At 44.7% G+C, this 26661-nt stretch overlaps 1 protein-coding gene across 6 annotated transcripts; it reads right to left on the bottom strand.

The window, feature by feature from the left end:
- Positions 1 to 1520: 1520 nt before the first annotated feature.
- Positions 1521 to 26661, bottom strand: CPT2 (carnitine palmitoyltransferase 2). 6 transcript variants are annotated; one of them, XM_086717009.1, is made up of 6 exons: positions 26144 to 26661; positions 21655 to 21742; positions 9404 to 9484; positions 7796 to 7902; positions 3132 to 4436; positions 1521 to 2157 (listed from the first exon to the last, which is right to left on the bottom strand). In XM_086717009.1, exons 5-6 carry the CDS (start codon positions 4420 to 4422, stop codon positions 1826 to 1828), a joined length of 1623 nt encoding a protein of 540 aa, XP_086573135.1. In that variant the 5' UTR covers positions 4423 to 4436; positions 7796 to 7902; positions 9404 to 9484; positions 21655 to 21742; positions 26144 to 26661; the 3' UTR covers positions 1521 to 1825. The 6 variants fall into 6 exon arrangements, with proteins under 6 accessions (XP_086573135.1, XP_086573134.1, XP_086573132.1 ...); XM_086717008.1 differs by lacking the exon at positions 7796 to 7902; XM_086717006.1 differs by lacking the exons at positions 21655 to 21742; positions 26144 to 26661 and adding an exon at positions 18585 to 18876.

Below are 26661 nucleotides of genomic sequence, written 5' to 3'. Positions count from 1 at the left end.
TCTACGAAAAGAAACTCACACAGCAGACAGAATAACTCGCCTTTGGTCACATAGTGAGGACATGGTAGAACCAGGATACCAGGAGTTCCGGTATTTGGAAGGGGGCGGGGGGGGGGGTGGTGTCACTATTTGTTTATCACAAATAGTACACATCCAGGATCCTCTCCAGTTAGAAGTTGAGAAGAGGCCCTCGTTCTTGGTTAGTGGGAGAAATAGAGTCGTCTGATTCACCCACCCTGCAAATGGCCCCACAGATAGCATAGGTTTTAAACTTGCTTTTGAACTTGCCTGCCATCCTGTCAACCATTTCCGCTGTCCGTACAGGTGCACGAACCCACCGGCCTAGTTCCGCGGCGAAAGCAAACAGTGGCCGCCACCAGGCAGAGGAAGCGCCAGAGCAGAGGGAGGGCGGGGCGGGGCCTCGGCAAGTGCTTCCGGGTTGGCACGGGCACGGAGAGGCTCTAGTTCAGGTTTTCTTGATGGTTCCCAGGTGAGAGCGACATCATGTTCACGTGCGCTGGCAGCCTTCGGATGGCCCTCTCTAATCAAACCACGGAATACAGGGGACCTGGTACCTGTTGGGTCATCACTAAATGATTACTGAGTGAAGGGTGAAATCGACTAAGAAGGGGTGCAGGCATGTTTATGTGAACTGTAAGAAGAATTAAGTGAGATGATGCTTTGGAAGTGCTTGGTGACTGGCCAGTCCCGGAATTCAAATCCCAGCTGTCCACTGAGTCACTGGGGGATCCACTGGGAATGCAGCTGAAATTAAACACAAACAAAAACCCTTCTTTTTCAAAACACAAGATAGAACAGAACACCCTTCATATTACAGTGGTGTTATAACAATAGATTAACATAAAATTCTGTGTTCACTCAAAACCAGAGATTTCAAGTGCAAAATGTACTGAGTGATCATGTGTACATTAGGCCACAGATAGCATGCTAGATTCAACTGGTTAAAATAAATACACCACCAATTATAAATCTTGATTTGGCTGGAATAGTCAAATAGCACTCCCCAAATCCATTGGAATATCCTTCACTGCTGCAGGACTATCAGAATGAAGCACCAGCAGAACACTTACTAGAAAAATGAAGAGGACTTTAAAAGAGAAGATGTCTTTAAATCTTCCAGTGGTGCCTGGGTGGCTCAGTCGGTTGAGCTTCCTTCCAACTTTGGCTCAGGTCACAATCTCACAGTTCATGGGTTCGATCCCTGCATCAGGCTCTGTGCTGACAGAGTCTGGAACCTGCTTCAGATTCTGTGTCTCCCTCTCTCTCTGCCCCTTCCCTGCTCGCACTCTGTCTCTCAACAATAAATAAATGTTTAAAAAAAAAAAAAAATCAAAGAGAAGATGTCCCCAGGAGAGAGAGACAAGTTCATAGGGAGGATGAAACAGTGCTTCCCACCTCACCTGAAGAGCCAGGAGCCATGGGAACTTACTGTTACCTGAACTTAATGTTCTTTGTGGGGATTAGGAAATTAGGTTAAACAACAACTGAAAGATACCATCTCCAAGCAACAATTAAATTTTATTTCTGCTTCAACAATAAATACACCTGAGAGTTATTTTTCCAAATCCCACCTTCTGATCAAATGTCCTTAAAATTGAAATCTCACATTACCCTTAATTGTGATCTAGTCCCACTTGGAAATTATATGTTTAGCTTTAAAACCATGACCTTAAAGCTCAAGTCTTACAGAACTGGCTGCTTAGGCACCTCATGATTAGTTTCATTCTTACACTAGCACCTACTGGCTATTAGGCTCCAATTTTCATGTCCATGAAGTGATGGAAGTTTTTCACTCACTCAGAAGCTAAGTTTTGATGCATTTGCCTTCTATGGCATCAAATATGTCTTCTAAGGCCTTCTCTACACACTGGAGAAACTCCCGGGCATTGCGGCCTGGGTAGGAGGAGACGTTGCAGCCTATCCAGTTGTCATGAACAGCATACCCAATGCCAAAGCCATCAGGGACCACAGGGGCAAAGCCACCAATGTTCACTGCTGGGCTGTTCAGAGTGCTCGTGGACAGGATGTTGTGGTTTATCTGCCCATATGCAGGGTCCAGGTATAGCTCAGGCAGAGCAATCCCCTTGGTTGCTGCCAGGTAACGCAGAGCAAATAAGTGTCGGTCAAAGCCCTGGCCTGTCAAAGACAAAATAGGAAACCAGAGTCTCAGAATCCCAGAATTAAGAGACCTTAGTAAAACCTCCCACCCATAGTAGGAGTCCCCTTAACGGCATCTTTGAGAGTGGAAGAAGGGTCTATCTGCCTCCACATGTGCACCTCCAACTCACTAACCTCTGCAGCAGGGCCTAAAATTAAAGTATGATTTTTAAAATTCTGAAACTGAGTTAGTTTAGTCAAGCAGTCAAGAAAATTGCATGAAGAGAGCTATGAATTCAAAAACCAAAATAAAACCCAAAGTCCAAGTCAAGTGTAAAAGACAAGATTGAGTCACTGGAATAAAATATAAAGGGTATTTGACCAGAGTTCTAATCTCAGCTTTACTGCTAATTTTTTGTGCAATGCTGACCCAGTGGCCTCAGTTTCCTACCCCTAAAATGGAGAAGGATGAGACCAGAATGTCTTGGGAGATCCCTTTTACTTCCAGGACTTCTGGCTGCATGAAAAGGACAGGACTATATGGTCCTCCAAATTCTTTCCGGGTCTCCGATTTTACCACAAAGAGGCAAAGGAAGGAGGACACTTAGATTTGGGAAGAACTTCGGAGAAGGCCTATTGATAGGGAGCCAACACACAAGTGAGGTGAAGCAAGAGAGGCCGCAGACTCAGAAATCCTGAACTGTCAGAAGTTAGATGGCCAATAAATAATAATAAATAATAGAAAGACAATCAGCTGAAAGTGACCCTAAGTGAGGATGAAGTTAGATGCATTTCTCCATCCCTGCTTAGGAGGAAAAGAACATTCTGATCCCTAGTGCTAGTCTGACTGTTTAGACTGCTAGGGTAGAAAATAATAATCATCTGGGAGTTGGCAGATGGATTAAACCGGGAAAGCGGTGGAAATTAGACTTGGAGTAGAAGAATATTACTGAGGCTTACCCCAGAGCTGAGGGCAACACGACCCAAGGGCATGCTCCCCAACCCCATCTCACCCATTGCTGCTTCTTTGGTCAGCTGGCCGTGGTACGTGGAGCACTTGGTCATCATCTGCTGAAGCTCTCCAGCACTGTGCTTGGAGGGCTCCCTGACGAAGGCCTGGGAACACCTCTTGGTGAAGATGGAGGCCGGGCGGATGGTCTCAGTGCGGCCGTGCTTGAATGCTGCAGTGCTACAGGACTCGTAGGTGGCCACCGTCTGCCCATACTGCCGCAAGAAGGCCATCTGGAAGGCCAGCTGAGCCACCGAGTCAGGGCTCAGCTTCTGCTTCTTCAAGAACTCTTTGCCTCCTCTCTGAAACTGGATGAGGTCGACAGTGAGGGTTTTCACGGTGGCATCGAACTTTTCCTTAGCGGTGCTGATGCCAGTCTTTAAGGCATCGTTCAGCTTGAAGTTAAGCTTCTGCACGGCGACAGAAGAGTCCGTGCGGGCTGGCTGGCTCTGTGGGGTGACAGCAGGGGCCTGAGTGCTGTCCTTGAACACTTCGTTAAGAAACCTGAGCACCGCCACCCCATCGCCCCAAGCATGCTCAAAGTGGATAGCAGCAGTGCCGTCCTTGGCTATAATGAGGTTAAAGGACTTATCAAACCAGCGGTTTGCGCCGTCACCATGCAGCATGTTGTGAGACAAGTGGACGAGGTCCTTAATGGGGAAGTCATCTAGGCAGAGACAGAACACAGCAGAGTCCACTTTCCTCAGGGCCTCCTCATTGCCACCACTCGCCAGCTTCTGCCTGAGCTCTGCCCAGACGTCTCGGTTCTCGGTGGTCAGATACGCCAGGGGAAACTCGGGGGCAGGGCTACTGTCTGAGAGAATGTACTTCAGATGAGCCTGGATTTCAGAGGCACCCACAATGTTTCCGTCTTGATCTAGGACATCAAAAACATAGAAATGTCCTTTTCTTAGGACCAGGAGGTGCCTAGCCTTCTCATTAGTAAAGAGTTCATCCCGAATGGGTTTGGGTAAACGGGTTGAATTGAAAAGCCGAAAATATTGGGACATATCCAGGGGATAAGCATTGACCAAGTAGGCCCCATACCAGGACAGAGAAGAAGGCACAAAGCGTATGAGTCTCTTGAAGGTATCAGTGTCACTTTTCGCAGGGTTCAAGTGGAAAACCTCTGGCTCCAAAAGACCAGCCCGAAGTGTCTTCAGAAACCGGATGGCAGAAACAGTCATGTTGGTTGCCCTGGTGAGCTGGTCATTATACTCAGACTTTGGGTCAGGGTTGAATGCCATAAATGGATTAAAATTCAAGACAATGGAGTCTCGAGCAGACAGGTACATATCAAACCAGGGGCCTAAAAAATAAAAGTAAAAAAGAACAACATAAAAAGTTAATGTAGTCCCTAAAGATAAAATTTGAGAGAGAAAAACAAGCATATGCAGAGAAAAATGACATCAGCCTCCAGAGGGTGAAACTCCCTAATTATTTTTCCGATCTGCAATAATTCACGACCTGTACACCATCTTTTGCATGTGGCTTCTATCACTTACTATGTTTCTGAGTTTCAGCCATGTTGTAGCGTGTATTAGTTCTTCATTCTTTTTATTGCTGAGTAATGTTCCATTATACCACATTTTGTTTGTCCATTCATTGGCTGACTGACCTTTGATTGCTTCCGCTTTTTAGTTATTATGAGCAATGCTGGTGTGTACAAGTTTTTGTGTGGATGGATATTCTCAATTCTCCTAGGGCAACAGCTAGGAATGAAATTGTGAGGTCACGTAGTTAAGTCTGTGTTTAATCTTTTGAGGAACTGCCAGGTTGTCTTCCAAAGTGGCTGCACCATTTTCACCATGCATGAGGGTTCCAATTTCTCCATGTCCTGGGCAACATTAATTATTGTCTGTCATTTTGACTACAGCCATTCTGGTGGGTATATCATTGTGGTTTTGATTTGCATTTCCCTAGGTTTATTGCTTTTTCTTTCTCATTCTATTTCCTTTCTTGACTCTCAAAGAAATACAGTAACATCTCACCTGTATTCACAGGTGTTAGTTCCCACCCATTTCCTTGGATTTCTCTTGTTTTATCTCCTTTCAGGGACAACATTCACACTTGGCTGTCAACCTAACGTGGGGGAAAGTATTCACCATCAGTCTGGGTACGCTGTACATTTGTGTACTCCCTCTTTTAAGAAATGCTCAAAAAGCAATTAGAAATAATAGCCAGTGTGTGTGGATCATCCAAACTAGCCTTCTACATTCCTGTGGATATTTCACCTGTAAAAATTCCAGAAGCAATATTTTATCAGAAAATGTGTCTATCACGGGCGCCTGGGTGGCTCAGTCGGTTAAGCGTCCATCTCTCGAAATCGGCTCAGGTCATGATCTCACGGTGAGTTTGAGCCCTATGTTGCACTCTGCATTGACAATAAGGAACCTTCTTGGGATTCTCTCTCTCTCAAAATAAATAAATAAATAAATAAATAAATAAATAAATAAACAAACAAACAAACAAACATTAAAAAAAAAAAGCCAACCTTAAGCCAGTGGCAGAGAAAGCCAAGAGATAACATGATTTACACAGCAGAACCCCCAGAATGCGTACTATTTGGCAGACTTAAGTTTTCTTCTCTGGAGAAAGTAAAACTAGGGACAGAAGTCATAGGTGAGATCTCAAGCCTTCTTCCCTTACTCTACTCCTACAACAGTAGCAACCGGGGAACATACCATTTGGCAGTTTAATGGAAAAGCCTTTCTTGGGAGTCTAACCCAGAGACATTAGTACAAGGGCACCCCAAGGAAATGGTTTAGCCGGGTCACATTACAGTGAAGTTCTGACGGACCAGCCCCACCCTCATCCACAGAGCTTTTCAATATCTCACTCAAATCTAAGACAACAGAGAAGGATTATGAAGGATCTGAAGAAAGAAAAGCGGGCAAAACAAATAGAGAAAAAAGCAACTTGGAGACAGACTACGAAGGAAGATGAGAAAAAAACTTCCCCAATAAATTATTAAGCATATAGAAAACAAAACAAAATAAAGTAGAAGACCATTATTAACTTAAGAGGAAAAAAGTTCACACAGGAACAGGAAAAACAATCTCAGTATGCTCCACGACTCAGTTGACAATAGGGTATATGTGGTCCTTAGTATAAACACTACGTATCGAGCAAACCAAAATGACAAACAACCACACTGCAATAATCAGGGAATGGGACGTGTGCATGTACACTCATATGTGTGGTGGGGACATGAGCGACTGCTCGGTTCTGGTCTTCCACAGTGAGACGTCAGCAGATAATGCCTACAACTGAAAAAGTTAAGAAGCAGTGATAACGGGCATGTGATGTGCAGAATGGGGGTAGACAGCAGAAGAATGAGCAGCTGGAAGTAAGAAGCTGGAAACTAGGGGAGGGTCAGGAAATTGCCATTTTTCCAAACAAGACTGGTAGAACCATTTGATTCTGTAAACTATGTGCATGTATAACCTTATGAAAATATAAACTAAGTTAAAAGAAGTTCTGTGAGAACAGAGGCAGAAAAAACAAACTCTGAAAGGAGAGGGAGGAGAACTGAAAGGTTTCCTGGAAAAATCATCCCACCTGGATGTTTTTTGTCTTTTCTCTTTAAAATTGAGATATAAATGACATAACACACTGTGTTACTTTCAGGTGTACAACCCAACGATTCAGTTATTTGTATATGTCACACAACAATCCCCACAGTAAGTCTAATTAACACCCATCACCACACACTGTTATAAAAGCTTCTTGTCTTGTGATGACACTTCTCAAGATCTGCACTCTTATCACCTTTCAAATATACAATAGTATTAACTATAGTCACGATGCTATACATCATATCCCATGACGTATTTCTTTTATAACTGGAAGTCTGCACCTTTTGACCCCCTTTGACCATTTTGCCTGTCCCCCCGCCGCCACCCCCCGCCATCAATGGCAACCACATACTTGGGTCTTAAAGAAAGAATTTGACAGGTTAAAAAATGGTAGTGGGAACAACATGGATAAAGACACAGAAGAATGAAAGACTAAATAAACAGTGAGTTGTTGAGTTTTATTGAGGCATAAGACTATCATGGAGAAGAGTAAGGGACGAGGCTGGAGAAGGCAGTTAGGCCAGAGTGTGAAGTGTCTAGGATGATATATGCAGGACACAGGACTTAATCCTGCATCCTTTTCAAACAGAACCAATGATCAGGCTCTGTCTCGGTCCTACCTACAGAGCAGGCAAGACATTGCTCCTCAGCACTGACTCCAGGTGAGATCTTAGTGGAGGAGGAATTCACTCAGCCTTCATGTTTACCTCAGAAAGAGAGGATGAGGGGCGCTTGGGTGGCTCAGTTGGTTGAGCGTCCGACTTTGGCTCAGGTCATGATCTCACGGTCTGTGGGTTCGAGCCCCGCGTCGGGCTCTGTGCTGACAGCTCAGAGCCTGGAGCCTGCTTCCGATCCCTCTCTCTCTCTGCCCCTCCCCCACTCTCACTTTGTCTCACTCTGTCTCTCAAAAATAAATAAGTGTAAAAAAAAAAATTAAAAAAAAAAAAAGAAAAAGAAAGAGAGGATGAGACATTACTCTGGTGGGCTGGTCTCACCAAAAATATTCTGAGACCAAAACAGGACAGACGATGCCTTACTTTCCACTGTGGAGGGCTCCAGGAATAGCGTGCCCACAGCCCAGCCCACCTACCTGAAATGTAGCTCGTATGTTTATTCTGCTTGTCCTGAGCAACTAGCTGCTCATGCAGTTCTTTTCCAATCCCATTTTCAAAGCTCTTGCAAAACTGTTCTGTCTTCCTGAAATGTTCAAGAAAAGATAGAATCAAACCATGGCAGGAAATACATGATTTCCAGACTCATGGCCAAGAACTCTTACACAGAGCTGTGGGGCCCCTGTAGCATATCCCTAGAACCTGGGACTGAAATCAGGAAGTCCCTCTGAGCAAGAAGAACAGCCACCAATCCCAAACAGATACATTTAGGATATCTTCTTAAAATAACTGATCGGGAAGATCAATCGACATCTCACACAACAATCTATAATCTAGGAGGCAGCTTGGTATGGAGAAAAGGACATAAGCTTTGGAGTCAAGGAGAGCTGAGTTTTAATTTGAGCTTTGTTACTGTCAAACTATGGGACCCTGGACATGTGACTTGATCTAAGTCTTGGTCTCTTAATGTGTAAAACAGAAATAATATACCACCTTACAAAATTAAAAAGTATTTTTAAAGCTAAGGATTCAGGATAGTTTTAAACCTAATACTTAGTAACTGGTAGCTATTAAATCATAACTATGTCAAGAGAAGCTTCAAGTGACTAATATGGAATATTTAAAAGCAGAGGACTAGATTATGAACAATTCATCTACATTTTCCATCACTGTTCAGTGAAGGACTCTGTGATTCTAATGACAGTGCCAGTTATCTGCACAAAACCTTCCATTATGGAAAAGTGGGATAGAAGAACTTAATGCAACCCACTTTTGACAATATCCAATATTATTTTCCACTTCCATGCTGAACTAGTTTCCTAGGACTGCCATCACAAAATGCCACAAACTGGATGGCTTAAAACAACAGAAATGTATTCTCTTATAGTTCTTTGAAGTACAAAGTCAAGGTGTTGACAGGGCCGTATTCTCTTTCTGCTCCACGCCTTTCTCTTCGTTTCTGGTGTTACCAGCTATTCTTGGCATTCTTTGGCTTATTGGTGCATTCCAATCTGCCTTCATCATCACATGGCTGTCTCTGTGTCTCTTCTCCTCTTCTTATAAGGATGCCAGTCATACGAAATTAAGGACCCACCCTACTCCAGTATGAACTCAACTAATTACACCTGCAACAGTCCTATTCCCAAATAAAGTCACATACTAAGGTTCCCAGAAGGGAATGAATTGGGGTGGGGGGAAGGCAGCATCCTATCCAGCTCAGTACACATGCTCAACAAGCAAACTGCTGGTCTGCCATGTGCTCTCCTCAACGAACTCCCTACCAACAGCACATGCCCTCTGCCAATGACCATTACCAGCTAGCCTCCAGGTCCACCTGACAAGATACAGTATAAATTTGGCATTCTGCCTTATAAACCATTGCCTGTTGAGTCTGGTTAGACACAATGTCACTTCAGGGCTTGCTCAGCCCCTTCTGAGTGAAGATCTATTTCCTAAACTTGAAAATGTAAGGACGAGGTCCCAGATTTCTGGAGACCCAACTGGATCACAGACACTTCATGAAACTACTACTTGCTAGCCTCTCTTGAACCACCCAACCATGGTCATTCAGGGTTCTCTGCATTTACCTGAACTGGCCATCATCCAAGAGAGGCTTCTGTGCACGGAGGTATCTCTTAATGGTGTCTTCAAGTTTAGGAATAGGCAGTCTGGAAAGAAACTAAGTATAAGTGTGACAATATGTGGAAGGGGTCAATTAGCTTCATAACCCAAACTAATAACTAATTACCAGATAATTAATTTCCTTCCAAAAACAAAAACAAAAACCAATAATGGGAATCCACAAACAAATCAGAATAGAAGGATTTACTAATGTAAGTATCAATAGTAACTTTTTTTTTTAGGTAAAATAAGAACTTTCTAATGTCTTAATGGTGAATTTCATAGGCGCAATAAATATTCAAATACCAGATTCAAAATGGGGAAGTGGAAGCCGCCTGAAGTATTCCTGTTTCCTAGTCACAATTACAACACCTGTGTTAACCCTGTATTGGTACTGATTTTAATCCTACTCTTAATTGGAACAACTGCACTTTTCTTCCCCAAGATGAAAACAGAAAGTTCTATTTTTTAACTTTCTTTGTGCATTTTATGAGAGAAAAATCATACAGAAATTAAGCACAGTCCTGTCCAAGGGCCAGCCAAATATGGGATTGACCATCAAGCTATGCCCAGCCACCAAGAGTCCTTTGAGGAGAACCAGATCTTCCTGTGTGTGTACTTACTCATCATTCTCTACCAGTACAATCCCAATGATGGCTATGGTGATAAAGTTACTGGTCCACAGTGGAATGAAAACACATGGACAGCAGAGTGGGGTGTACTTTCTTTCATGTCAGTAATTTTATTAAATGATATATCCTATAATACCAAAACTTAATCGTGGTTTGCGAAGTTACCTCTGTCAGCTCAAAATCAGCACTAATATATTCAAAATATCTAAATATAGCAGCCATTTTGGAAAACTGTGAAGTTATCCACAAAACACAGTTTAAAACCCTACTATATGTAAGACATACTGTGATTCTTCAGTTTATTTTTCAATGCATGTTTACCAAAAACATGATGTCAAAATTAATCTGAATTATTTACAGCCAGTATGGACTTAGCTGCACTGAGTAACCACTCATAACACTTTAACGCCATCAATTATTGTCCTTATATTCATGGACCTACACAGAAAATCCCAAATACTACCTCAGCTACCTCATAATTATCTACTCATAGTTATCTACCTAATTTTCTCGACTTTGTTTTAATACAATAGGGACATTAACAAAAGTTCTTTTTAATTTTTTTAAAATGTTTATTTATTTTTGAGAGACAGAGAGAGACAGAGCGCGAGCAGGGGAGGGGCAGAGAGAGGGGGAGACACAGAATCCAAAGCAGGCTCTAGGCTACAAGCTGTCAGCACAGAGCCCAACGTGGGGCTCGAGCCCACAGACTGCAAGATCATGACCTGAGCTGAAGTCGGCACTTAACCAACTGAGCCACCCAGGCGCCCCCAAAAGTTCTTTTAAACAAAATTCTAAATTAGAGGCAACAGCAGTTTTAGAAAAATAGTCCTTATTAGGGGCGCCTGGGTGGTTCAGTCAGTTGCGCATTCTACTTCTGCTCGGGTCATGATCTCATGGTTTGTGAGTTCGAGTCCCGCATCAGGCTCCATGCTGTCACGCGGTTTCTTTCTCTCTCCCTCTGCCCCTCCCTTGCACGCACACTTTCTCTAAATAAACAAACTAAAAAAAAAAATCTGACTATTCTAAAACACCATTTGCTTTCAGATTTCTCTCCAAAGAAAGCCGCCCCTCAACTTCTAGGAAGGACCAGCACCCTCCTGACCCCCATCACCTGCATTAAACAAGTCTCTTTCCTCTCAAAGCCAAGTATACCACCTTCTCCCCATCCTCATCTGTTTGCTACTCTAAAGGGGGGGTGGGTTAGTAAACCAGCTCCCGGGTGGGAAGGGGTGAAGCCCTGATTTTTAGTATTTACCAATTTCTGTAACTCTCCCACCAGGCAAATTTCAAGCTACCAACACAATGCCACTGAATGTGGAGCTGGGAAGAACTGCAGAGTTGGCTCTGTGGTTACAGTGATGCACAGAGAGGGAAGCTCGCCACTCATCAGGATCCTTCCTTGAAACTTCTGACCTCCACCAGCACATGGGCTGCCAGAGAACAGGCACTGATTACTCCTTCCCTTCCTCCCCCAGCCCTGATTCTTCTCCATCACATTTAGTGGGCTATGTACTGTGTCCTCTCCCCAATAAGACTGCAAACTGTGAGATCCTTAAGGACATCAAAGATGGAGTTAGAAATTCTTTCCTCCCGCCCTGCTAGTGTTTTTTCCATCATCTTCTGAGTCTCTTTTCCCTATGTCCTCTTTCTCTAAAAGTGCATGTTTTCTCAAGACTCGGTCCTCTGCCCTCCCCTGTCTACTCTGTCATTAAGCCTTTCTGCTCTGATACTTTCATTTCTGACACACAGGCTCCTCCAAGCAGGTACTGAGATGCAAAATGGAACGTATGCAAGGGAGCATGACCCTGCCGACTGCAGATTTATTCTGTCTAGGGACAGTGTGGTATGCTGAAAAAGCATAAGCATTGAAGCCAGACAAACCTGAGTTTAGTTATAAACAAGTCACTTTTCAGAAGATAGACCAGTGGCTACCAGGGATGGGAGGGGGGCAGGGAGTGACTGCTAATGAGTACAGGTGTTTTTTGCGGGGGACAGAAGGGAATGAAAATGAACTGAACAGTGGTGATGGTCGCACAACTCTTGTGATACACAAAAAATCTCTGTGTACACTTTTACAAAGTGAACAATATCTCAACAAAGCTGTTAAAAATGTTTTAAAACAAGTCCCTTTTCACCTCTGGTGATCAGTTTTGTCTTTAGTAAGATAACGGAAGTGAAAAAGGTGGTCTCTAAGGCCCCTCTACAATTCTGTGACTATAACTGCAGAAGTCACATTGATTCTTCCCCTTACAAGCCAGCATAGCTGCAGTGGCTAATCTGGTTTCATCATTCACAGCTATGTGACTTTGGGCACACCACTCATTCTATACCTGATTTTCCTCATCTATAAAATGGGGATAATATTAGTACGTGCCTCCTAGGGGCACCTGCGTGGCTCAGTTAAGCATCTGACTTCGGCTCAGGTCATGATCTCACGGTGAGTTTGAGCCCTACATCGGGCTCTGTGCTGTCAGTGTAGAGCCTGCTTCGGACCCTCTGTCCCCCTCACTCTCTGCCCCTCCCCCACTCATGCACACTCTTGTGTCCATGCACACGCCCGCTCTCTCAAAAATAAACATTAGGGGCGCCTGGGTGGCGTAGTCGGTTGGCGTCCGACTTCAGCCAGGTCACGATCTCGCGGTCCGTGAGTTCGAGCCCCGCGTCGGGCTCTGGGCTGATGGCTCAGAGCCTGGAGCCTGTTTCCGATTCTGTGTCTCCCTCTCTCTCTGCCCCTCCCCCGTTCATGCTCTGTCTCTTTCTGTCCCAAAAATAAATAAACGTTGAAAAAAATTAAAAAAAAAAAATAAAGAAAAAAAATAAACATTAAAAAATTTTTTTTGATATTAATATGTACCTCCTAGGGTTCTGTGCAGATTAAATGAGGCAATGCATGTCACTGACTTAGAATAGTGCCTGGCACCTAGTAAGCACTCAATTAAATACGAGGTTTTTTTTAATCTACTCAGTCCTTAAGTCCTATAGATCCAAATTCTGCCATTAGACTGTTCACATCCCTAGGGAACTAGCTCATCACCTCTTCCTCAGTGCCCAGCACAACGTTTCACCATTTCTATTGTTTTGCCTGCCTTCCATGTATTCTCTCTTCTTCTGGTAACAGCACCCCTCCTACTCAAGTCCCTCTGGTTCAGGTGGAGCTGACTCGAACCCAAATCCATGGAGTGGGCTTACAGCTTACTGGTTCAGACCCAATGAGACTCAGGGTGAACCTATAAAACTTAATTATAGGATTTTTTTTGCACAGTTAGGAGGGGCAAATCTCTACTAGCTGAGGTCACTAAAAGGTTGGGGTCTCTTAAGTGGTGGCTGCCACTTTGTCACCATAAGGAGAGAGCCTGGCTAAGAATGGAATCACACAAATGAATAGCTTCGAGTGGAAAGGCAAAAGAGTCTTGATGACATCATTTGAGCCCTTAATCCAACCTGGATTTTGCAGGTCTGTGAGTCCCTATACTTGTTTGCTTAGGCCAGTTTAGTTCGGTAACTTGCTACCACAAAGGCCAGTAAGTGTTCACTTATAGGCAACATTGCCTGTCTTATCTTTAGAAATCAAGTCGCAAGGTCACCCCCAGACTCTTGGCAGCTCCTTAAATACCAAAAGGGGTTTCATTTGCATACCTGTAGCTTCTTGTGCTGCCTGTGATGTAATTCATCAGGTGCCTTGAAAGAGGTAGAGTTAGGGACTTGAGAGATGCCTGGCAGTTCCATCTTAACCACGTGGGTTCTCCTTCCCCACCCGCAATCTAGAGAATCCCCATCTAACATTATCTGTTATAAAAGTAAACACCAAGCAGATATATCTCACTAATTATCCCTTGTGTAAATGACTCTGTGTAAGTGACCTGCTATCATTACCCAGCTTCCAAGCAGCAGGCACTTCACTGTTCTTCCTGCCAAGAACACAGCTAAAAAACCCTTTGTAATTTTTACACAATCTAGTTATCACTGGAATAAAGCCGATCTATTTTAAGGACATGCCCCTGGGGCCTACCCAGAACCTTACTGTTTCTACTTGTTATCCTCCATACCTTGGACATTCTGGCCTCACCTCCCTCCCTGTCTGAATTCTAGAGAACCTGCCCATTCTGTCTTAAACATCAACTATCATCTAAAATGATTAGGGATTAAAAGACAAAATAATATTGACATTTATCGTGAATCAACTATACAACTTAAATGGCGACCGATATTATTTTTTTTAAAGACACAATGGGTCTCTCCCAATCCCTACCCCAATGTGTGTGCGCGCGCACGTGCACACACACACACGCACACACACACACACCCCTAGCCCAATTCTAATAACTTAGGGCCCAAATGGTGATTCTTTACTTTGGGCTGGGCTCTCCATAAACTTCTCAACATTTCTGAACATGTCATGCATTTTCAGGCTTCTGTTCCTGGGCACTAGCTGCTCTATCCTTCCCTCACTTCTCTCACTTGGTGATCGTCAAATTCTGCAAACGTCACCTCCTCTGTGAAGCTTCCCTTACTCGCCCAGGCACCATCACTCCTACCTCCACACTGATGCAATAGTTGTCACCAAGCACATCCTATACATGCAACACATGTGTGCCTAATGCAGCTATAGTACTTATGATTATCTACTAAGTACTTACCAGATTTGTATTAAAGGCACTATATGAGGGTATTTAATTCTAACAATCCCGAGAGAAAGATAACATTATCATCCCAAGTTCAAGGTTAGATGACTTTTGCTTATACCCGTGCAGTTAGTATGAAGTTGAGCTGGATTAAAAATAACATATGGGATGCCTGGGTGGCTCAGTCAGTTAAACATCTGACTTCCACACCGGTCGCGATCTCACGGTTCACAGGTTCGAGCCCCACCTCAGGCTCTCTGCTGCCAGCACAGAGCCCACTTCGGACCCTCTGTCCCCTTCTCTCTCTCTGCCCTCCCCCTATTTTCATGCTCTCTTTCTCTCTCTCAAAAGAAAGAAATAAACTTAAAAAAATACTCGAAAACAATAATGAGATCTAACTCCTGCCTCAAGATCTTGTGAAAAACTGACAGGACTAGAGCCATTTTAAAATGGAGTTGAAGCAGCCATTGTAGAGAAACTGCCTTACTTGCTTTTGTTTGAACTGGCCAAAACCTTCTGGACAAAATGGTAATTGTTTTTAAACAATTGTTTGAGAAGTCAACAGGAGAACAAACATCATGATCACAAGACTGATGGCTATGGACATTCCAGAAAAAAAAGAAAAGTCAGCAGTTAATATATACCCTGGAGTAGTTTGGCTTGTAAGCATGTGTAGGCAACCTTTGTTCCCCCTTTTAATTCAACTCATGTAACTGCCCCCTATCTCTTCCTCATATAAACCTGTTGCTTTCACCCTACAAGTGGGAATCTTATTTGGGTATGTACTTGAATCTGTGCTCCCCACACTGCAATTCTTTAATCCCAACGAAATGCTCATCTGCCTCTCATTGCAGCTCTTTATTTTCAGGTTGACAATCTTAACCACGATGAAATGTTGCTTCCCATTTATCACATTATATCTTAACTATCTGTAAAATCTCCCCCCCCCTGCCCCCTCCCCATATGTATGCTCCTCACCATGACTGATTGGTCTCCAAATCCATACCAATAAATGTGTCTCAAATTAATAATGTGAATGAGTCGGTCAGGTTGATCCACCCTTTGTCCCCTCAGGGCTTGCAGTTTTATATTCTGAGGCTAACTGTTCAGTGTATATAAATAGAGCCCTTAAAAAATAACACCTAATTGAACTATACATCTAAAAATGGTTAGGGGCGCCTGGGTGGCGCAGTCGGTTAAGCGTCCGACTTCAACCAGGTCACGATCTCACGGTCCGTGAGTTCGAGCCCCGCGTCGGGCTCTGGGCTGATGGCTCAGAGCCTGGAGCCTGTTTCCGATTCTGTGTCTCCCTCTCTCTCTGCCCCTCGCCCGTTCATGCTCTGTCTCTCTCTGTCCCAAAAATAAATAAACGTTGAAAAAAAAAATTTAAAAATGGTTAAAAAGCTAAATTTTATGCAATGTATATTGACCACACTAAAGAAGAGCCTAGAAAAAAAATCGTAACACCTAAAAAACAAACAAATGACGGTGCAAGGGTTCTTAGGAGGAAAGTGAGTCCAAGGCCACTGGGTCATAAGGCGGCAGTGATATGACAGGAAGAGGGAGGGAATGGGATCCAATTGGACCACCACAAAGGGACTAGTCCTTCCCCAGGCCAATGGCTTAAAATAGTTCCCTATTTTGGGCATCTTACCTCACTCTATCCTCACATTAGCGCTATGAAGTATGTGTTCCATTCTTACCTTGCAGGGAAGAACCGTGGCTCAAAGAAATTAGCGGAACTGCCTGAAGTTACAAAAGCATCAGATCTAGCATATGAGGCCAAGTTCTACCAGACTTCAAAGCCAGGGCTCTTCACCAAGTGGGACATCAAAATGAGTGTCACAAATAATACATTTTGCCAGCCTAGAATCTCAGAGATAAAAGGAATCTCATCTTATCTAACCACCAGTTTACAACTGAGGTAACAGAGGCCTGGGTGTCCTTGCTGAAAGTTATGCATTGATGTTGATGACTCCGACAGGTTTTTCTGCTGTAGGTTGGAGGAAATGATCTGGAGTATTACTCTCAGCTTTCTAATTCTAATGGAGAAAATCCCTCTGATCTTAAACCAGGCTGGAGCCCAGGCCTGCCTGAAAGTCAGATGCAACTGGGCTTGGCAAGTGAAGGGAGCTTCTGTCATTCTTCACCTTTCCCCCACATACGGGCTCAGCTTACAGAGGATTCGCCTACAGGCACAAAGGCCACTTTTTCTTTCTCTCTCTCCCTTCCTCCTGCCAAACTTAAGCACTGGGGTTGGGGCTAGATAATCTCATTTTAGTCTGCTTTAGATGTCTGCACAGTTATTTCACCTCAAATGATATTCCTGAGAGGGCGGGGGTGGGCAGCAGGGATAACAACGGGTTAAACAGCTGCCTGATGTGGAGAAAAATAGCAACCTAGTAGTTGGGGATGATACCTGTGATACAATCTATGTTCTGTTCATGGGATGGGGAGCCCTGGCCTCCAGCTCCTGGACTGGGAGATCCCCGATGGCAGTTTGGTGAGAGAGGAAGCGAGAACGGTCTTTGAGACAAATTTGGGACTTGGCACCAGGAACTAACCGGTGAGCGAGTAGAGAAGTTAAAGTCTGGTTTCAGATGGTAAAAGAACTTCAGGAAGTCTCTAACATTGAAAAAGGAGTCCTGGCAGCTGAGATTAAGGCTGGGAGTTGAAAGGCTGGGAAAACCGAAAGTTTTTTTTTATATTAAAGAAAATACCGGGTGAGGGGCGCTTGAGTGGCTCAGTCGGTTTAGTATCCAACTCTTGGTTTTGGTTCAGGTCATGATCTCATAGTTCCTGAGATGAAGCCTTGCGTAGGGTTCTGTGCTGACAGCAAGGAACCTGCTTGGGATTCTCTCTCTCTCCCTCTCTCTGCCCCTCCCTCATGCATTCTAAATAAATACATAAATAAATAAATAAATAAATAAATAAATAAATAAATAAATAAATAAGAAAAAAGAAAAGAAAATACTGAGTAAAAAAAAAAATACTGGGTGAGAAAGGGAGAGGAAGATTTATTGGGTTTTCATAGGGAAGTGCACTCGGTGAAGCATTTTAGAAGGTGGAGAGGGTAGTTAAGGTGAGGAGGAATACAGAAGAATAGAAGAATTGGGGTAGGTTCTGGATCTAAGCTGAATAAGACTTTGAGAGGAGCACTGAGGGTGGTGTCTAGAATTCTACCAGGGGGCTGGAGTTGAAGAGGGTGATGTGGGTTAGAAAGGATATTTTAGGGGGAGAAACCTAGGGGTAGCTGAGGAAGGTCTGGAAGGGATGAAGAATGCTGATGTTGGGGGAGGGTAAGGTGAACACTCCAGGAGTGTACTGGGTATTGGATGAGCTGCTATAAGAGCAGAGTACTGGAGGCACAGGGAGTGGGGCTGAGCAACAGGCTTGAGGGCGGAGTGCTGGGAAAAGTTGAGGGAGGGGAACTATTATGTATCAGGAATTGGCCTGTCCATATTCTGGGCAGGAACGCGGGGCAGTCATGAAAGTACTTCAGGGGACACCCTAGTTGGAGGGGTAAGGGTGGTGTTGGAGATATGCAGGTTGGGCATTTTTCAGGAAGAAATATGAGGGACTCTTCGGTATCAGGATGGAAGCTGGGTTACTGGAGAAAGAATTCGAGAAGGGTTCAAGATGGAGAATCCGAGCGAGCAATGGGGGGTGGGGGGTGGGGGGTGGGGTTCTGGTAGAGAATTTGAACGCACTGAGGTTCCTCTACCAGGTGACTCTCAAAGTGACAGTATTTCCAGATTGCGTGTTACGACAGCGTCCCAGGGAGGGGGTTCGGGTGGAAGCGGGTCCAGTAGAAGAGTCGTGAGTGACTGACGGGAGTGAAGGTTGGGGCCGGTCCTGGAGGGCAGCGGGGACCGGGAAGCCGGGCTCACCTGGGCAGGCTGTCCTGGTAGTGCATGGTGGGCACGATGCTGCGCTGCAGGTACTCGCCGGACCCCGAGCCCGCGCTAAGGGGCCGACACAGGGGCCCCGGGCCAACTGCAGGGCCCCGGGGCCAGGCGCGCAGCAGCAGGCGGGCCACCATCGTCCCGGACGACGAGAAGGCAGGGGATGGGGATTTGAGGGGACAGAGACAAGGCCGCCACCCCGAGGTCCCCGGGTCACCGGATCAGCGCCGTGGGTCCGGCTAGCGTCGGTCCGCCGAGCTACTTCCGGCCCTCCAGCTCCGCCCACGAAAGGGCCAGCCGCCGGCCCCGCCCACGAACGGCCCGCCCGCCAGCGGGCCCCGCCCATGGGCGCACCATTGGCTTCGGGGTTCCGGCCCGCTGCTGGGCGGGTAGCGACGCTACCTCCTTGCTCAACTGGTCTCTCTACTGTTCTCCCTGCTTGTCTCCCTGCTGCTCCGGAGGCGGCGGGAAACGGAACTCCGAAGCCACTCCCTTCTGTTTTGGAGCAATACAGAAACTGGAGCGGAAGGAAAAGAAAAGCCGAAGAAAGCGCTGAGAATCTGATAAGCCATGCTCTGTCGACTACAGGAGGCTGCCTCTTCTCACAAATCACCTCCAGCTTTCCTTCCAACCCTGACTCTAAGATGATACAACTGAACAGAGACCTGTTGTCCCTCACAAAACAAATAACCCCAACCACAGTCTAACCCCTGCTCTCAGCTGCAGCTGAAGGATTAAGTAGGCTCTGCTCCCATTTCACAAGAAAGGAAGGTATCAAAAGACATAAAACCGTGTTGGCTGGCTTGAGGGACAGAATTCCATTCTGGGAACTTGGCCTTTTCTTAGCTCCAGCTGTCAGTCACGGCCCTGTGTGTTTGAAGTAGCCAGGTACATTTGGTCTGCCCCATAGTTGTCTATAAACAGTGGCAGTGGCCGGAGCACATCAGAAAGAGCACTAGACTGGGAGTCAAAAGACCTGAGTTTTTGTCTCAGCCCTGTCTTTAATCTGGTTAGGTACCCCATACCCCTGGTTGAACAGGAAGATCACTAACCAGCTCTAACACTCATTCATTCGGTGATGACTACAAATCCTTAAGAACTGAACATGAAACTCAAAGATACTGAATATCTAATCCTCCTTCCCTGAAAGGAGAACAGACAGAGCTGACCCAAACCTAAAACATCAGTGCCATTTGCCTACAGTGTATAGAGCCAGAGAGAGAATATAAATTCTTTTCTAAATTAGAACATTCCATCAAATCCAGACAGTTTTGAAAGCCTTGAAACCTGAAGCAAACATTAGGAGCTGTGTAGAGCTCAGGAGATCAGAGAACCCAGAAGAAACCGCAGACCCAGTAGAAGGACAGTGGCTTACTTCTAGTGACAGAGGGCTGGTGAGCCTGGGTGGCTCAGCCAGTTAAGTGTCTGACTCTGGATTTTGGCTCAGGTCATGGTCTCACAGTTCATGGGATTGAGCCCCACGTCCGGCTCTGCGCTGAGAGTGCAACACCTGTTTGAGAGAATCCCCCTCTCTCTGCCCCTCCCCTGCTTGCGTGTGTGTGCATGCACTCTCTCTCAAAATAAACATTTTAGAGACAGAGAGCTAAGGAATAGTGCTCATCCAATATAACAGCTGAAAGAGGGGCTCAAAAGCCTTCTGTGGGTGCATGGCTGATTGGAACAAATCTAACCCCTCACACCAATAGCCAAGGCCTTCTAATTCTGGTCCCCACCTGCTTCTCCAATCCCCATAGTAGGGTCAAAGGCAGGCTGCCCCAAGATGGACCACTCTGGCATGAAGATTATTTTGAGCTGAAGGCATTTGAGACCCTGCAGACTCAAGAGTAACTTTTACCTCTCCTTTAACTACATAAAAGAATCTAAATTGGCGGGGGAGCAGGGAGGGTCCCAGAACAAGGGTTATTAGCAGAGATAAATTTTATCTGAGTGACCCATCTGTAAGGGCAAACGTCGAATTTAGCCAACATCTGTTCTTCTTCTTATCGTCCTGTGAAGTGTATTTCTTTCCTCTGAAGCCCCAGACTCCTAGGCCCCTTCTCCTTAGTTCAGGATGATGTACATACCTCATTTCGCCTGACTGCCTTTGGAATATCCATGTCTGCGTGGATTCCCCGTATGTACACTACTGAATCTGATTTACTCCTGTTATTCTGTCTCATATCAATGTGATTCTCAGTCCAGCTAGAAGGACCTTGAAGGGGAGAAGAATTTTTGCTTCTTAACCCCATCGGGTCACCCCAAGGACCCTATGCCGTAGTAACACTGAATGACTCAGCATTCCCAGAACTTGTCCTTACTCCGTGGCGTTTTGTTTAACTGTGCCTCCTTCTAGAATATTCTTTCATGCATCTCTGCCTAGTACACCTCCACATCCTTCAAACGCCACTTCAAAACACACAACCTCTATGAAGTCCTTCTCAAGCCTCATCCTTCCTCCTCCCACAAGAACACATCCCTCCCTCAATGGCTCCACAGCACTTTTCATCCTCCTTTACTGTCATATATGTGAAACCTGACTCATTTAATTAATAGTTTATCTCTCACAGTAAACTTTTTGAGGTCCTCCAAGGCAGGGATCTTGTTTTTGTTTATGTACCCACGTGTTGAACACAGGCATATCATGGAGATATGCTTTTCTTCAGGATGGCCTTGGTGCCTGTATCACATCAAGGGTACCCCTGAGCTGGAAGACTGGAAACACCAACTTTTGCTGTGTAGGAGTCAAGAAAGTTCCTCTACTTAGAGAAAAATCCTGAAGAATAAATTGTTTGTATTGAAGTAATCCCAGAGTTCTGCTTTGCTTCAAATTAATATGAAAAAAGCAGAACTTGGCCAGGTTAAAGTAATATTCTTTTTTTTTTTAAGTAATATTCTTATTCAAAATCAAAATTCTTAAGGACAATGAATTTTAAATAAGCATCAGAAGATTTCACATTTCAATGAAAAAGAGATCTAGGTGTTGAAAGAAATGACAGGAACTAGCAACTCGAGTTGGCCTGGCGGTCCCAAGTTCTTCAGTTCTGCTGGCTCTTACCTGGACCAAATGTTGCCTGAAATAAGGAAAGTCACAGGCCAGCCCTCAAAAATTCACTCAGCAGGATTTGTCATCACGAACTCCAAACCTTTAAAGAGAAACAGTATGTGAGAAAGTATCTAAGCACAAAAAATTGAAGCCCAAGTATAAAAAATACACTCCCTGCTCCACTGTGATGGTTAATGTTATGCACCAACTTGACTGGGCTAAGGGATGCTCAGGTAGCTTGTAAAACACTACTTCTGGTGTGTCTGTGAAGGGGTTTCTGGAAGAGATTAGCATCTGAATCAGCAGACTGAGTAAAGAAGATTGCCCTCACCAGGGCAGGTGGGCATCATCCAATCCAATGACAGTCTGGACAGAACAAAAAGGCAGAGGGAGGGTATGTTTGTTATCCGCTTGAACTGGATTTCCATCTTCTCCTGCCCAAGAACATCGGTATCCCTGGTTCTCAGGCCTTCAGGTTTGGACCGGAGCTACATCATCAGCTTTCCTGGGCTTCCAGCCTCCATAATCTTGTGAGCCAATACCTCATAATAAATCTCTTTCTGTCTATCTATATATATTCTTTTGCTTCTGTTTCTCTAGAGAACCCTGAATAATACACTCATGAAAACAAAAAAAAAAAACTTTTTAAACTCATATGAGGGAGCACCTGGGTGGCTCAGTCGGCTAAGCATCCAACTCTTGGTTTCAGCTCAGGTCATGATCTCATGAACAGTTGGTGAGTTGGAGCCCTGCGTTGGGCTCTGCGCTGACAGTGTGGAACCTACTTGCAATTCGCTCTCTCCTCTCTCTCTCAAAATAAATAAATAAAATTAAAAAACAAACAAAAAGGGACTTCTGGGTGGCTCAGTCAGTTAAAGGTCTGACTTTGGCTCAGGCCATGATCTCATGGTTTGTGAATTCGAGCCCCACACTGGGCTCTCTGCTGTCAGCACAGAGCCCACTTTGGATCCTCTGTTTCCCTCTCTCTCTTCCCCTCCCCCCCCAATAAATAAATATTTAAAAACAAACAAACAAACTCATATGTGAGTACACTAGATATTTGATTAAACCAGTGAGTGAGGCATTGTGGTATGTGAAAAAAAAAAAAAACCTGTTCCTTTTAACTTATAACAACCTGACATCCACTTTTTGAAGCATTGCCTAGAACTACTGGAGGAAAAACCAGAGGGCCAGAGCGTAAAGACCTTGCAGAGTCTTCAGGTAGTAGAAGGTGCACCTTTTGCGGGGTCCAGAGGACCAAGTTCATGCATCTGAGACATGGGTTCTGGTCATCTGAGCTGGCAGGCCTCCGGGTCCTTGGCTACAAGCATACAATGGAGAATGTGGCTACGAAGGGGCCAGAGTTGGGCTGGGGCGAGGTGGAGCGTTCACCCACAGCTGAGAGTACCTCCTGATGAAGCCCTGCCCATCTCTGGACCCTGTGGCAATAGATTCCTGACTTCTGCTTCACTCCTGTGTGCACTCAGCTCTTCCAAAGTGAGGAAGATTAAGCTCAACTTCAGCATCCTCCAGCCGTGGCCGTTTTCACTCGTGGACTTCCCTGGTAGGAGCAGGCCTCTCCGCCCATAGCCCCAAGTCAGCACTGGGCAGAAAGAGGGAAGGTGAGTCTCAAGGCACAAAATAATGGCTTTGTCCTATCTCCTTGATATGATGGGATTATTATACAAGACCATTTTCCAATGGAAATCTTTGTCCTCACTGAGTCCTCAGGCCTTGTTCTCTTGTGCCCCTTTGGCAATTTCAACGGACAAGAACTTTAATGGGAGTGTGTGTGTGTGCTCGGGGTTAGTAAAAACCTCACAGAATTCAACCACACAGAAATCTCAGTCAGATTTTTTTTTAAGATTATATGAGAAAAGAACAAACTGACAAAGAACTGATGTCAAGAATTTAGCATTTTAAAAATCACACACAGGGGCGCCTGGGTGGCTCAGTCAGTTAAGTGTCCGACTTTGGCTCAGGTCATTATCTCATGGTTTGTGAGTTGGAGACCCACATCGGGGTCTGTACTGACAGCTCGGAGCCTGGAGCCTGCTTCGGATTCTGGGTCTCCCAATTTCTCTCCCCCTCCCCTGCTCACCCTCTGTCTCTCTCTCAAAAAAATAAATGTTAAAAATGTTTTTAAAATAAAAATCACACACAATTTCCAGCTTTACAGTGAGATCAGTGCTTTCTAACAGTGACCCAGAGGAAATGCAAAGATTCCCATCCAAGATAATGAGTATCTCTAGACAGGCCAATAAAATGATGGCATTTGGAACAATTTAGATTTGAAATAAAAGAGCTGGCCAATATTCACATTCCAATTATTCATAGTTAACAGTTAACAATGTTATCTGAGAAAGGGTAAAGGGACAGACCCCTGGGTGCAGAAAGCTGTTGGGATAGGTAGGTGAATGACTGACAGGTGGAGAGAGATATGATATAGACAGATAGTAATGACACATTGAAGGTAAATTGTGGAGGCATAGGGTAGACAGATCTCCGGGTGAGTCATAGATACATTAGTCTCTGAGAAACACTGGTTTCTTCCATTGGACCAGTACCACCTACCTCATTCTAACCAGGAATGTTTGTCAATGACATTTGTACATTTGTCACTTTGTCATTTACAAAGCACACTTCAACTAGTAAAAGGAAAAGAAACCAAAAAGTATTGACTGCACCCTATGCCATGCACTGTATCTATATGTGGTTCCCAACAAGTGTTCCCAGAACTCTAAGAGTTTGACCAGTGAAATCCATCCAGGATGGGCTCCCAAATGAGATTTATTTAATGTTTTTGTTTTTGAGAGAGAGAGAGAAGGAGGAGGAGGAACAGGGGAGGGGCAGAGAGAGAGGGAGAGAGAGAATCACAAGCAGGCTCCGTGCTGTCAGCACAGAGCCCTATGTGGGGCTTGATCCCATGAACCATGAGATCATGACTTGAGCTGAAATCAAGAGTCAGACACTTAAACCAACAGAGCCACCCAAGTGCCCCAAATGAGATTTATTTAAAGATAGCTGACTGAGCCAGAGCAAGCTTGTGACTGTGAAGAAAGTCACGTGATTAACATGTACCTTCCTGAAGGGTCACCATATTGTCTGACACGTTCTTTTTGGCCCAGAAATCCCAAGGTTCTTTGGTTCAATTTCAGAGTGCTTCTCTAAGTTAATTTGTTACCATATTTTTGAGGACCTGCCAGATGGGGTGCAGCCAAGGCCTCTCTAATGCACCTAATGTCAGATTATCAGAATTCTCATCTACTTCACATAGCTTCTTTAATCAGTTGAACATGCAAGAGGAGCAATTTTGAACCATGATCAACAGGTCACCCATGTTGTACTTTACAGGCTCCTTGATAATAGTGTAATATGAGATAATAATAAAGCTTGACTTTATGTATACAACTTTAAAATAATGCAACTCACTGGAATGAAAAAAAAAAAAATCTTAATCAGGGGGCACCTGGGTGGCTCAGTCGGTTGAGCCTCTGACTTGATTTCGGCTCAGGTCATGATCCCAGAACAGTGGGATTGAGCCCTGAATTGGGCTCCACACTGAGTGTGGAGACTGCTTGGGATTCTTTCTCGCTCTCTCCCTGTCCCCTCCCTGACTGTCTCTCTCTCTCTCTCTCTCTCTCTCAAAAAAAAAAAAATAATAACAACAATAAATTAATTTAATTTAATTAAAAAAACTTAGGACACAATTTCAAAGCAGGGATATAGTGTGACTGGTGTTTACATTCCTGCCACACGGTGGCGCCACATTAGCCAGTAAACGGAAATCCTTGCTGGGTCCTACCAGTATTGTCTGAACTAGGCTGTGGTTTACAGAATTTCTTCCAGTAATTGTGGTGGCTTTTTTTTCGTTTTTGTGCCTTCAAATCTCTTTAAATATCTTATAACAGTGTCATCCAGACATTCCATAAGCAGTAGTGCTACTGAATTGATTACAATAAAGGGGATTAGCTGTGTAACACCCAGTGATATCCTCTGCTGTTCATTAGCAGAGACCACACCACAAAATATTAGAGATAATACTGAGATAATATAAAGCAAAAGTATTCTCCAGAGGGCTGTTGACTGATGTTTTCCTAGAATGCATTTCCCTAAGAAGCATTCTTCAGGGAAAATGAGCAGTGAGTGATGGGGGCACTTGGGATCCCTGCCCTGAATAGAAAGGGTTTGTTTATCTCACATTCTCGGCCATATGCTGGGAGATCTCTAGTAACCAGACTATGACCTAGCTGCTGGTTCATTTAGCAGTTAGGCCCATGGACCATGGAGTGAGGCAACCTGGGTTCAAATCCTGTTCCCACCACTTCCCAGCAGTGTGATTTTGGGCAACTCATGAACTCTCTGCGTCTTATCAGAAAAATGTGCGCCCCGCAGTGCCTGGTTCACAGGGCTGCTGTGTGAGAGCTAAATGGCAGTGATCTAGTAGGGGCTTATCACAGTCCCCGGAACAGAGTAAGTGCTCGTTCAATGTTAGCCTCACTTCTCCTCCTCAGCAATGCCATGGGGCTGTGCCAGATCCCCGGGAGATGGAGACTTCCCATCACAGAGAGAATTCTTTCCTCTTCATCTCTATTCATATCTGACACGAAACTAACCATGTCTTCTCGGAAAATCAGTGTGTTATTCTGTTCCTTGCCAATCTTATTTTGAAATCCATGAGAAAACTTGAATTTTCCTGAAATCGTAGGAAAGTCTCTTATAGCCCCATGAATCAAGGCTGGCAAGACATTGGCAGAGTCTTCAGGGACCTGTCCCTCTCCTTTGCCATGTCTATGTCTCCTCTGGGCTTCTCTGACCACCTCCTCACATCCCTGGACACAGCACCCCATGAGCCAGGCCCAGAGTTCTCCCCACCCCTCCATCAAAACCTCAGGGAGCTGCACTCCATTAGAGACTTCTCTGGAGGCTCTCTTGCCGTCTCTGGGGAACAGGATATTTTAAGGATGAGTAAAAGGGTGAGAAAGGAAATCAGGTTACAGGGACATTTCTCCCTCTCCT

This window comes from Puma concolor, chromosome C1 (assembly GCF_028749965.1).
Source record: "Puma concolor isolate L17-30 chromosome C1, mPumCon1.1.hap2, whole genome shotgun sequence".
NCBI classification, from domain to species: Eukaryota; Metazoa; Chordata; class Mammalia; order Carnivora; family Felidae; genus Puma; species Puma concolor.
The sequence above is the reverse complement of the archived record's forward strand: the minus strand, read 5'-3'. Positions and strand labels throughout refer to the sequence as shown.

Bases quoted from the DNA above. Each gene is read 5' to 3' on its own strand.
- CPT2 (XM_086717004.1), bottom strand. From the start codon at position 18,945: ATGGGCGGGGCCCGCTGGCGGGCGGGCCGTTCGTGGGCGGGGCCGGCG. The intron at 9,485-18,584 runs GTGAGCCCGGCT...GTTTCTTTCCAG, and splicing joins TACCAGGACAGCCTGCCCAG to ACTGCCTATTCCTAAACTTG. The intron at 2,158-3,131 runs GTGAGATGGGGT...TGTCTTTGACAG, and splicing joins GACCAAAGAAGCAGCAATGG to GCCAGGGCTTTGACCGACAC.